Here is a 12459-nt window from a genome sequence, read left to right as displayed (position 1 = left end):
TTAAAACGATTTTTTCCAATGGCTGGAAAATGCATAACTGTAAAGATTTCCTTTTTTCTTATCAGAATTGACTTAACTTCTGCTTCATAGCGACCTTGCTTGCAAGAAGCTGCCAGTTAGCAGACACAACACCCTAATTTACACACGCACAACAAAATTGGGGGCGTGGGGGTTGCGTCGGGGAGAATCAAACAAACGAAATTTAACCATTCAGCAAGTACATTCTAGGGGGGATAACCAGTTTCCGTGGGCTTGCCAGCCAGCAAGAAATTGGCGAAGTAACAGATATCTCAAGGAACAGATCCGTTGCGTGCCCCTATTTCATCATTTATCAGTCGGCTCCCAAGTAGTCAAGCCATGCTCAAATTTTCATCGGTATATGAAGTTCTTTTTCCATTCAATTGCCCTATTTTGTCACGAGGCATGTTTACGCGGCTGAACTCCGTTCTCATACAACTGATCGTGAGTCACCTATATACTAGTCCCATTTATCCAGATACCGTACTCTACATGAATCTCATACTTACTGAGTTTCTCAATACTTCTGTTGAGTCGAGAGAATCCCGTTTTCGTCAAGAACTGCAGTCACATCCCTTCTACTCCTTCACGTCGAATGAGGTGCGAGCAACTGATGAGAAGGGATTTGAAGTCTTTATTAATCTGGCCAAGCCCGGTACGAGCCCGGATCAATCAGTGCATAGCTTAAACAGGGTTAAAGTCCAGGTTGTTACCTAGGCGACGTACTCTCTGATAAGTACCGGAGGAAAGTTTTGGCCTGAACCAGAAACACGTATATGAAGAAATCTAGTTTGCTTTGCGTTTGTCAATAAAGACATGACTACTAGTTATATATCCCTCCAGCTCCTTCGGTCATCGTACTTTGTTGGTCTTAGCCGTCGGTATTGTAATGCTCAGAAAGGCATACATTTTCAGTCACTACAATTTTATTACTTGTCACTTCTGGATCTGTCATGTCTATATCCGGACGGTTTTAAGACAAAATAAACAAAAGTGTGGAATTTCAAACAGCTTTCTACTACTCAAAAACGAACAGAATGAGGAAATAGATAGACAGGTAATCATTAGCGATCGAAACTAATTCGAAATTCTGTTTCCTTTACCTTATTACATTGTAACAAGTACAGTCTGTCTCTGAAATACATCTTAGCCTGAATGTCTAATAAGGCTATTGTTGTTGCTCTTTAAATAGTTGGTGTCGTTTTGATGGTTTCGATCTTATGGAAACTCTTCCAAAGGGAAAAGGATCCGGGAAGCTGACTTAAAAGTTTTATTCCTTATTTTGACATATCAACATTAATAAAGACCCCAGAAAGTCGTCTTTATGTGCTCAAACTTAAAACTTCGCTGGCAAATCGCGAGACGAACCCAAAGAGCCTGCGCATTAGTGAAGGAGTTTAACCCGACGAGCGAAAATACACTAAATTATTATTAGTCTTCGCCGCTCTTCGTTCCATTCTTTATATAATAGCTTTGGTTCTCCCTCTCACACCATATATAGAGATAAAGAAATACGAGAAACAGACTTTTGGCAACATAATCTTTCAGAAAAACCAAATACGGACTCTAAATTCAAAGAAAAACAACTACAACAACAACAACGATTTTGCTTTCCCTATTTCAATTCGAAAGGGGATTGTGAATCCCATGAAACAATTAAAACACCGTGTGAGTTCAAAGAGCAAATTACCTACAGGTTGCATAGTCAGTCACATCATCAAACAGCTGATAAACCGCGCTTCAAGATTGAAAACTTACTTAGGCCCAGTTCAGACGTCGTGCTTCTGCCGTGCCGAACTAAATTGCAATTTGGTTCGACTGTAGCACGGCAGGAAATCAACTCTGATTCAGACGTCGTGCCAGAGTCGAATCAAATCCAGGGTTTACTGAAGCCTCGTAACAATTCTCCTCCTAACTCCCCGAGGGAACGAAATCTCGCCAAAACACATTGACATAATTTATGAATTTAGTTTGGCGCGAGAGAAGCACGACGTTTGAATCGCTGCCGTGCCAGAGTCGTGTAGCGCGGCAGAGCTTGTCGAACTTAATTGCTTGCCGAACTTAATTCAAAAGTTTGATTCAGACGCCGTGCTTCTGCCGTACTTTTGTCGAACTTAATTCCTGAATTTAGTTCGGCACGGCAGAAGCACGACGTCTGAACTGGCCTTACTTAAACCGTAATCCACAACTCGTAGAGAAAATTTTAATTTTGAAACACGGTTTCAAGTTTGGCTATGTGAACTCAGCCTGCTACTTATTTCTTGCACTCTGTTGGTTAACAGCCATCTACGGCGCAGTTATGATTTTCCTACTTGATGACAGAACTAGTAACATTCCATCCATGTCTAAAACTATTTCTTTTTACTGGGGACACAATAAGAGGGCGTACACAACAGTTTATTTATGTGTCCAACCCAAAACAGGCCATGGTTGAGCACAGGTGACAGTTCTACCCCATCATGGACCATTCGGCTCCTACCGATAATGACAGGTAACGATTGTCACACAGGTTTTTTCTGTATCACACTGAGCTAAGTCTGAATGTATGCTCAGTAAAAACTGAGTACCATAAAATCCTGCTTTTAGTAGCAAGCAATCTTTCCCCCTCTACCCATGTCCGTTTCCCTCCCTATTCACCCCCCCCCCCCACCTGCCCTTATGCTCACACACATTACAATGCATGCCCCCGTACATACATGGCACATGAAACTTGTTTGTTTGTAGACCCATCCCCTTCAGTCATGAGACTTTCTTTCTTGTCCGAATTGACAAAGAAGTCTCTGACGCGAATGATCACCAATGCACTTTTATGCTCGTCAAGAGCCATATCCATGCAAATGTCATGAAAATCGATTACATAAAGTTTTTTTTTTTTTTTTACATAAAGTTCTTTAAGAATCCAAAACTTCATTTGACTCATTGCTTTAATCAAACATTTTGCGGTTTTAAATGCCAGTTTATAGCGGAAAAAAGGAAAAAAGAAATGTGCTGGTTATCCCTGGGGAGAATCCCTGGGGAGAAGTACTTGCTATGATCGCTGGCTCGTGAGCATGTAATCATTGTCGTATTAGGCCACACAAAACGGCGCAGACAAGTGAAATGTTCCCAGCGCGAATGATTCGAAGAAGCGTAAGGCAGTTGTCTAGTAAGGTAAGGCAGTTAAAGCAGGTTTTATGTTGCTTTTTAAGAAATGTAACATCGTTTAGTTTGCTCAATTAGTAAGAAGTCACACGATGTACAGTTGTAGCGCTGTTCTGTCCTCTTGTACCGAACAACACGCTCCAGCTAACAAACTCTAACTTAAACAATCAAAGAAAATACGGAAGGTACATATAGATCAGAAGGACACATCTAATTTTCTCTTCCTCTACAATGACCATTTTCAATTAATTCGCTTCTTGTAAGAATGCAATGTGGAATGCAGACATATGCAAGATCAACTAAACCCTTCCCCCCTTTACATCTACATGTACATGCATGTATACATGTATGCCAACCCCCCCCCCCTCCTACACACAAATACATTCATCAGAAAACATTTCAATAATTCAGTTAGCAACCATGGGGCTTAGTGGAGACTTATGATCTCAATGTGAGTGAGTTTTAAAAACTTTGATCTCACACCTGCTTGCAATAATGAGAGTTTGTATTACGGACCAATTTCTAATGCCTGGTTGAGAATTCTGAGCAGCTACAGCCTTAACTGATACGAACTCGACCACAACTCAGACCGAAGGAAAGAAGGAGAAGTCATATCTCACTTCTCTGGTGTTTTTAAAAAATTATGTGTAAGCATTTAAAATTAATTAATGCACACAGAATTTAGCAATACAACTGTACATAAACAGTATGTTCTATATAAAATGTTCAAGAAATGAATTATACATGTTCAAGCTCACACCCCTCAGGGGTCGATCCAGGGTTTTTCAAGGGGGGAGGGGGGTTAAGAATGGTCAGGGTAAAAAGCAGACTGTGGACTGCTGACTGCAGACTACAGACTACTGTGGACTGCAACCTGCATACTGCAAACTGCAGACTGTGGACCAGGAGTAAAATACAGACTAAGGGTAAAATGCAGACTAGTGCAGACCACGAGTAAAATGCAGACTGCAGACTGTAGACTTTTTAACTGAATCATGTTACTATTTCCATCATTGAGAGCTAAATGTAAACAGGCTGAATGGAGCATTATTCAGGCTAACCTAAGTGATGTTCAGGCTAACAAGAGGGGTATTTAGTCTACCCAGAGTGATATTCAGGCAAGCTTGAGTGCAGACTTTTCACTATGATTAGCCTGAATAACCCTGTTTTGGAGTCAATACTCGATAATGGAAATAACACGATATCTTTTTTTTTCTAAGTCTACATTCTGCCATCTGCATTTTGCCCCTGGTCGATCTGCAGTCTGCATTTTATCCCCAGTTTCCAGTATGCAGTCTGCAGTCTACAATCTACAGTCTGCATTCTGTGTTTTACACTGACCGGGTTGCAGAATCAATGGGGCATGAGCTCAAAATGTTGCAATTTGGAAATTGGAACCTAGCTGAAAACAATGTGCATAGTATAAATTATGTATAGTGGGTCACCTGACCAGATTGTTGGCCTTTTTTCTACCATAATAATATTTACAGTCTTTTTTCAACCTTACTCTTCTCCTCCCCTAAATCAGCCCCTGATGTGAGCCTGAGAAGAACCCGGTAAAGCATGTACATGATGACTTAGGCCATCAGTGTTACGGTGATGTAATGTACACTGGAGATGCATATGGCCAGTTGTAGAGTTGTAGTGTATGTAACCTCCTAAAAGGTCTAAATTATGTTTCATGCTTCATTTTAAGCCTATCAGTCAGCTGGTAAAGAAAGTCAAAATTGTAGAAGTAGGCCCTAGAGACGGACTGCAGAATGAAAAGGTATGTGGAGCAGTTTGGAATGTTAATTTAGAAGATTTCAATTTTTTTTGTGAAAAAGAAGAATTAACACTTGAAGGCATTTTACACCAGGTAACAGTTTTCACATAATGAAAACCCTGCCATATGATGCAATATCAGGTGGATTATTTTGAATCTTCATCCTTAGTTTTTGAACTTACAATGTAAGTACAGTCATTTCTCTCGTAAGTAACTACCCTTGGTGCAAGACAAAGTGGTGGCTTACAGTCAACTCTCTCATAAGCAACCGCCCTTGGTGCCAGACAAAGTGGTCGCTTACAGGAGGTGGTTGCTTACATTAGGCAAATAGCAACTAAGTTGTTTGATTTTTTTCACATGCAACAATTTTTGGGAAAAGTACTATAGAGTGTACTTGTCAATGTGTCTCTTGTTAATTAAAATCACCTGATTGAAATCTAAACCAAACAAAACCCAGGAAAACAGAGTCAAACATGGGTTGCATATACATGAAATCCAGACTGTATTATCATTACTCAAAAAAACTTTTGTCGCTTCTGCATGAGTAAAGATTTTGTAAAGATCATATGTGATCATGTTGGGTGGTCGCTTACCGGAAACAGAAAACAAAAGAATACGTGAAACTTCTGGCCTAAAAACTGGTCGCGGTCGCTTAAGGAATTTGAGTAGTGGTTGCTGAAGAGAGAGCTCTTGGAACAGTATTTGACTGAGAAACAAAACAGTTATTTACAAAGTGGTTACTTAAGGGAGGTGGTTGCTTATGAGATGGGGTCACTATGAGAGAGTTGACTGTACTTAAATTCAACTGTAATGCCATTGATTTTGATTGGTAGTTAGATTCAGTACATAGACTAAGGGTGTTTTGGTTTGTGTTTATTGCATTTATTTACACAATCATGGAAAATGTCTAGAAAATATTCTGGGATGACAATAGCAAGGCCAAGTCTGCTAGGTTCAGCAGAGGTTGATTTGGCAGATCAAATATTCCAGTCCTTTCAGTTATGAAGGGAAAGACAAGTGACTGTGGTTATAATTGTTCATAACTGCATGATTCTTTTTTCTTTGTAGGCAGTTGTAGCAACTGAGACTAAGATCAAGTTGATTGATATGCTATCAGAGACTGGCCTTTCATCGATTGAAGCGACCAGTTTTGTATCTCCCAAATGGGTTCCACAGGTATTCAGAATGATTATTAATAGTGACCGAGATTCAGCCATAATAGTGGTAATATTTATGTGTACACCCTTCACCCCTCTCTTGTAACTTCTTATCACCCTCTGCCACTTCTCATTTCTCACTTTTCACCCCACACCCATCACTGAGCATCTCTCACCCATAACTTCTCAGCCCTTAGCCCTAAGGTCCCCACAACACCCAACAACCCTTACCCCTCATCTCTCACCCTCACCCATTATCTCTCACCCCTCACCCCTCACCCCTCACCCCTTATCTCTCACCCCTCACCCCTTATCTCTCATCCCTCACCCCTCATCTCTCATCCCTCACCCCTTACTGAGCATCTCTCAACCCTCAACCCTTACCAACCATCTCTCACCCCTCACCTCTCACCCCTCACCTCTCACCCCTCACCTCTCACCCCTCACCCCTCACCCCTCACCGAGCATCCTCTCACCCCTCATCTCTCACTGAGAATCTCTCACCCCTCACCCCTCACCCCTCACCCCTCACCCTGATTCAAATAAAATTGTTAGGTGTAAACTTTAAGAAGTTTCTTTGTTTACCTCGATATATGTGCTGTGTTATAGATGGCAGACCATGAGCAAGTCATAAGAGGAATAAACAAGATCTCGGGCATTTCCTACCCAGTGCTCACTCCAAACCTCAAAGGTTTTCAAGTAGCAGTCAGTTGCTACATGAATACTATAGCTTAGTTTAAATAATGCAATAAAGAACTGAAGGTCAACCACCTTTTTCCATGGTCTACATTCCTATAGACCTTAAAATTGAAGTCAAAATGTTCAAAACTCAAATGGAGCCAGTGTTTTGAATGTTTTTTTTTCTCATAATAGGCCACGGAAACATTTTAAATAGTACCGAGTGTTTATTTAAATTTTAAGTGACATATAGAAACTTTTTGATTGTGTTGGCAAATGACATCACAAAGATCGTCTGAAAATTTTGAAAGTTCCATTATCTTCTCAGTTGTAATACTGCAACAACTCTGGTTTCAGTGCCATTCCTTTACAGCATCAGACAATTTACATGACCAGATGGAAGTCTATTACCAGATTTCACCACTCTTCATTTTTGTAGATAAGTACATTGTACAGTAGTTGGTGATACTTTGTCTTTTTAGCTGGACTGTGGTGTGAAGGAAGTAGCCATCTTTGGTGCTGCTTCAGAGTCCTTCAGTAGGTGAGAAAATGTGGTCAAGGAGTTTTCATTGTGCTGTTCCATGACATATCGATAATCCTCAGAGAGGATTCCTTGGTTTAAGCCCCACCACCCTGCCAGAAAATTTCACTTAAAACTTTCATCTAAAAATTTTGGCTTGTGGCTCTTGTTTTGTAAATTTTTCAACTTGTGTTGGCAGATGCCTGTTGTGTTTTGTGACCATACAATACATGTGTACATTGTAAGAGTTTGTCCTTTTTTTTTTCTTGATACATCAGTTGAAGGTCTTTACTAATAAGATAAATGCAGATGTATACATAAACAATAGCCTCCATTTGGTGTGAAAATATGCTCGGATATTTGTCCATGGACATTATCTGTTCTGAGAAGCAAACAAATTTCCAAGAGCGAGGCTTGAGGAAAACTGTGAACGTCGAGGAACAGATAATGTCCAAGGACAAATATCCGAGCATATTTTCAAAGTCAAATGGAGACTATTGTGTTTATTATCCTGCAAATATTTTTCACAACACGTGCAGTTTCGAAAATAGGGGAATATTCTCGGATTTTCCCCAGTTTCAGGAGGGGAATATTCAGTCACGTGACACGTTTAGACCAATCGCGCGCAAGCGAAAATATTTGATGGATTATAAATTGAAATATTTTAATTTGTGACTGTTTCGTGTGTCAAATATCAAAAAATCTACGGGAACTGTCAATTGGGATTTTATATGTTTGAATGAGTTTAGTAACACATGCTAATGTTACTTTTACATGTAATACCAGTCCTTTAATTTATGCTTAGAAAGAACATTAACTGCTCCATATCAGAAAGCCTACAAAGGTTTGAAGCTGTCTGCAAGGATGCAAGGAAAAGCAATATTCCTGTAAGAGGGTGAGGTTTTCAATGTAATTTAATGATTGTTCTTATATGTGTACAGCGAATGTTTTATAACAATATTGTTTGTTAAATGTTTACCTCTGAATTAAAATGAATTAGAATACCATTTGAAGTGAGACATCTTATGTTCTCGTTTCATGTCATATTTTTAGTTTGAACTGTCATTCATCTCCTGCCCTCAGCATTGTAGCCAGTTATGTTGATAGTGGGAGATCACTGGCATTCCAGGCTTGTCGTATTTTGTGGTTTGATGTTATACTGCTCAGTGGTTTCATTGGAAGACAGTTGTTTTGCTGGTTCTTGAAACGTTTATCAGCTCTGAAATCTGCAAGTGATACAGTATTAATAATATAATTACTTGTCTTAGTTTGTGTTTGGCAAAATATTTATGAAAAAATGTGTGAGATTACCTACTGAGTTTTCCATTAGTTCATGAATCCTTGTGGTTTGTGTTATTTGTAGATATGTTTCCTGTGTTGTTGGTTGTCCATACGAGGGATTTATTGCTCCTACGGCTGTGGCAATGGTAAGATTTAAAATCGTTAATTGGCATCTAGCTAAGCCATACTTATGTTTTAGTTATTGATTAATTATCTGTTGTGAGTATGATTATCTTTCATGTTTGGCAATCTTGGCAATCAGGTAAATACATGCCGTCACCTTTCCTGATCGTCCTATTAGCCACAGAAGGAAACTACAAGTGTACTTTTTTTGGTTTATTTGGCCAGTTCTTTCAGAAACTCCAGTATGTTGTAATACCTGTTACTCCCGAACTTGTAAATACCCATTTATACACCTGAGTGGAGACTCTGAGGCACTGTGACAGTAAGGTACCTTGTCCTCCCCCCCCCCCCCTCCAACCACCCAAAAAAAGGGAAAAAAAAGGTAAAATCGGCGTTGTCCCTGCTGTCGCCGTCGCCGTCGCCATCTGAGTGCAGTTGTTTAAACTCCCAAAAGTTGCTTTCGATCATTTGCTTGCACATCTGTAAATTACATTCATGTTACTATGATCCCAGTCGCTGCATTCTCTGTACTACACCCATGTGCCTTCCTGAAAAAGAAATGCAACTTTAATAATTGTAACCTTCTCTTTCTCGTGCAGGTAACAAAGAGCTTGTTTGACATGGGATGTTATGAAGTGTCTCTTGGTGACACCATTGGTGTTGGAACACCAGGTTAGATGTCTAGTTAGTAAGTCTCTCTTTATTTGCTGAATTCATGTCCTAATATAGAGAGATCTGAAATTCTACTAAAAAAATTATACACTGATGGCTCTATACTGTTACAACTACCACATCATGCAACCATCAGAGCGAACTTAAGAGGCATCTGGGTAGAGCTATGTTGTCAGTAGAACATGACGAACATTATGTTTGTGGCGACATTAGAATTTGAAATGTACTCATGGGTATTGGAGGTTTCTTCTCGGGTGCGTGTGCTAAGATCGCCCGAAGGCTGAACATTGTCCACAACCCCCGGGAGAACTCCCATGTGGAAAGGTCGGGATACTTTCGTCCTGCTTAGGAATGTAAATCACGGATTTTGTCCTCACTTGGGGTGTTCAAGACGAAACGCCACAAATGAAAAAACACTGTCATATCTAATTAAAGTGGTATCTTTTAGGAGTCAAATAAAGCTCGAGACACACCTAGATTGCTCTCCTCTGGGGTTTAATTCAGAATTTCCAATAAGCATCCCCGACCTGTTCACATGGGAAATCCCCCGCCCCCGGGCCTGTAACCGCAAACTCGCAAACTATGGAAGAAAATCGTCATGCTCTCAGGGTTCTAACGGTTTACTTCGAACTTTGAATGTTTACTAGGAACAACTCAAGCCATGTTGGAAGGTGTCTTAGACACTGTACCAGTCGACAAGCTGGCCATTCACCGCCATGACACGTATGGCCAAGCTTTGGCTAATATTCTCACAGCCTTACAAGTTAGTAATAAATACATGCATGTGTGTATGAATGCTTAATGCCCCGTCCAACCTACGCCGGAGGAATTTGAAAACGGAGGTTTCACTCTGAAAACACTGCATAAGTTTTCCGTCCGCACTGAGCCAGAGAAATTTGAAAACGCAACAAAACTCGATGAGTTTGCATTTGTGTTTGAGGAAAACTCGGCCAGGAAAATCACGTGATTCTCGTGACGTCATCGTTTTCGAAAGGCTTCGTTGTCAAAATGTTTTCTGTCCACACTAAAACGCAAAGCCGGCGTTTTTAAAATCCTCCGGTTTGAGGAGCGTTTTCGAAAAGCTCCGTTTTCGTGACAGATTAGTGTAGACAGTAGACCTAACCGTAGACATAAAGCTGGTTTTTCAAATTTCTCCGCCGTAGTGTGGACGGAGCCTAAGAACGGTTTTCAGTTGATTATCGTCAAACCAAAAGCAAAGTAATCACTTTGGCAAATCACAAAGGACCAATCAACGAACCAATCAAAACTCTGAGCAAATACGCGTAGCCGTCGCGAAGCGCGGGAAAAAGTGTGCGAGTGAGCCACGATTGGTTTTGGTTTTACTTTGATTGGCTGAAAAAGTGGCGCGAATTGTTCTAAGGAAATCTCCTAGGGCGGTAATAGGAAGCGAATGTAAGCTACAAAGACTTTCTTCTCTCAAGTGAAAACCACTCTGACAGCATACAACGTGTTGAGCTGAAAGTCCAGGACGACTTGGCAGTACTTAGTGAGTGTCTAGATCAGTTGTCTAGATCAGTTGTCTATTCTATTCACAGCTGGGTGTCCGGACGGTAGACTCGTCAGTCAGTGGTCTGGGTGGCTGTCCGTACGCGCGCGGTGCATCTGGGAATGTTGCTACTGAAGACGTTGTGTATATGCTACATGGCATGGGCCTTGAAACGGTAAGTCTTCGTTTGAAGGTCCTCATCTCAAGTTTGACTCACTGGGCACTGCGCGGTGTCACTTGCTAATAATTTAGCCACGCAAACTTTCAAGTTTGCTGTCATTTTGGCTCAACTTTCGCACAGCTCTTGTGTCAACCTAGATCCCAGACTCTCTCTCCTAAGAGAGGCAAAGGAGAGCGAGCCTGGGATTGAGGTTGGTCTTTGTCAGTTCATTTCTCCAAAACAAAGTAACAATGACGTAGATTAATGAACACTTGACTTGACACTGCAAGTGAGCAAGTTGAGTTGCAGAGAAATTTGATCGAGTTTAGTAGCAAATCTGGAAAATTTAAAGTGCCAGAGAGATGGGTTGCAATGACAAGATACCAACGGCGTAGGTGACTGTAAAAACTGTTTGCGTACAAAAATTTCGGGTTTTGTTCAAATCGTTTGTTTTTTTTGTTTTTTTGTTTTTTTTTTCTTTTTGTCTTGTCAGGTGTTGTTTGGGTGATGTGTAGATTTAGACAGAATTGATGAACAGGCCAATTTCGAGATGATAAAATTCCAACTTGATGCCGAGGCTTATGGGAATAAAACAAAGAAACTAAATGGAAGTTTAGGTTGAGAAATAGCTTCTTTTGTTTTATTCCCCGAAACCTCGGCGCCAAGTTAGAACTGCAATATATCAAAACTCGTGTATTTGAAAGATGTGGGCTAAATATTTCAAGTCGCGCAAATGGCGTAATGATCCCAGACAGAAACTTAGGTCTGTCTTTTTCTTTGCCTATTCTTATTATTTATTGTTTTATTTATGTTTTAAATTATTATTTAGGGAGTAAACTTGGACAAACTTATGGATGCGGGAGACTTCATCTGTAGAGCACTGGAACGAGAGACTGCCTCGAAAGTTGCTCAAACGAGGAGAAAAACTCAAGACACAAAAAGCTGATAAACGTTAAAGACCTCGAGATTGATGATCTGTGTATTGTAATCTTGAAATGTCAATTTTCCTCAGTGACTCGCAAACATTTCTTTGTGTGTGGTACGGACAATTTGTCGGAACAGTGCAGCGTTTTCGTACTCATATTTTCGAGACCAATTTTAGCGTGGAAAAAGTCATCTGAACTGGTAGGCATGAACTGAACCAGTGGCAATGAACCAATATTGACAATATATTTATTGAATTCCGCGTCTGAGAGCGGATGTCGGGAAGAAAAAAAATCACAGTTGGCTGGCCATTTGGAAAAAAAGAAATTTCAAAATGTAAACCTCCATTGTAGAAGATTTTAAAGAAGTTGGGTAAAGCACTTATATATAAACATACGGGCATTACTCATCTTAGGATCAGGGAGTAACAGGCTGAACGTTATATAAGTTCACTGATGTGTCTCGTTGGCAAGGCTTGATTCTAGGCCAGTGTCTTTCTTAATTCATCCCGCT

The 12459-nt window shown here is 40.4% G+C and overlaps 2 protein-coding genes across 3 annotated transcripts in view; one reads left to right on the top strand and one right to left on the bottom strand.

Annotated features, from left to right (window-relative positions):
- The window catches only part of LOC145494020 (signal transducing adapter molecule 2-like), a 112269-nt gene that overhangs the window by 34229 nt on the left and 65581 nt on the right, over nucleotides 1-12459 (bottom strand). The gene's annotated exons all lie outside the window — the stretch shown is intronic.
- LOC145494010 (hydroxymethylglutaryl-CoA lyase, mitochondrial-like) lies at nucleotides 3076-12100 on the top strand. 2 transcript variants are annotated; one of them, XM_081473479.1, is made up of 11 exons: nucleotides 3076-3168; nucleotides 4856-4927; nucleotides 5993-6100; nucleotides 6691-6786; nucleotides 7242-7300; nucleotides 8085-8174; nucleotides 8643-8706; nucleotides 9283-9355; nucleotides 10003-10118; nucleotides 10912-11037; nucleotides 11852-12096. In XM_081473479.1, the coding sequence occupies exons 1-11, from the start codon at nucleotides 3118-3120 to the stop codon at nucleotides 11966-11968; spliced, it is 972 nt and encodes a 323-aa protein (XP_081329605.1). In that variant the 5' UTR covers nucleotides 3076-3117; the 3' UTR covers nucleotides 11969-12096. The 2 variants fall into 2 exon arrangements, with proteins under 2 accessions (XP_081329605.1, XP_081329606.1); XM_081473480.1 differs by lacking the exon at nucleotides 4856-4927 and having other exon boundaries at nucleotides 3103-3168; nucleotides 11852-12100.

The sequence above is a fragment of the Orbicella franksi genome, chromosome 8, assembly GCF_964199315.1.
Source record: "Orbicella franksi chromosome 8, jaOrbFran1.1, whole genome shotgun sequence".
NCBI classification, from domain to species: Eukaryota; Metazoa; Cnidaria; class Anthozoa; order Scleractinia; family Merulinidae; genus Orbicella; species Orbicella franksi.
The sequence above is the reverse complement of the archived record's forward strand: the minus strand, read 5'-3'. Positions and strand labels throughout refer to the sequence as shown.

Bases quoted from the DNA above. Each gene is read 5' to 3' on its own strand.
- LOC145494010 (XM_081473479.1), top strand. From the start codon at position 3,118: ATGTTCCCAGCGCGAATGATTCGAAGAAGCGTAAGGCAGTTGTCTAGT. The intron at 3,169-4,855 runs GTAAGGCAGTTA...CTTCATTTTAAG, and splicing joins TAAGGCAGTTGTCTAGTAAG to CCTATCAGTCAGCTGGTAAA. The intron at 6,787-7,241 runs GTCAGTTGCTAC...TTGTCTTTTTAG, and splicing joins TCAAAGGTTTTCAAGTAGCA to CTGGACTGTGGTGTGAAGGA.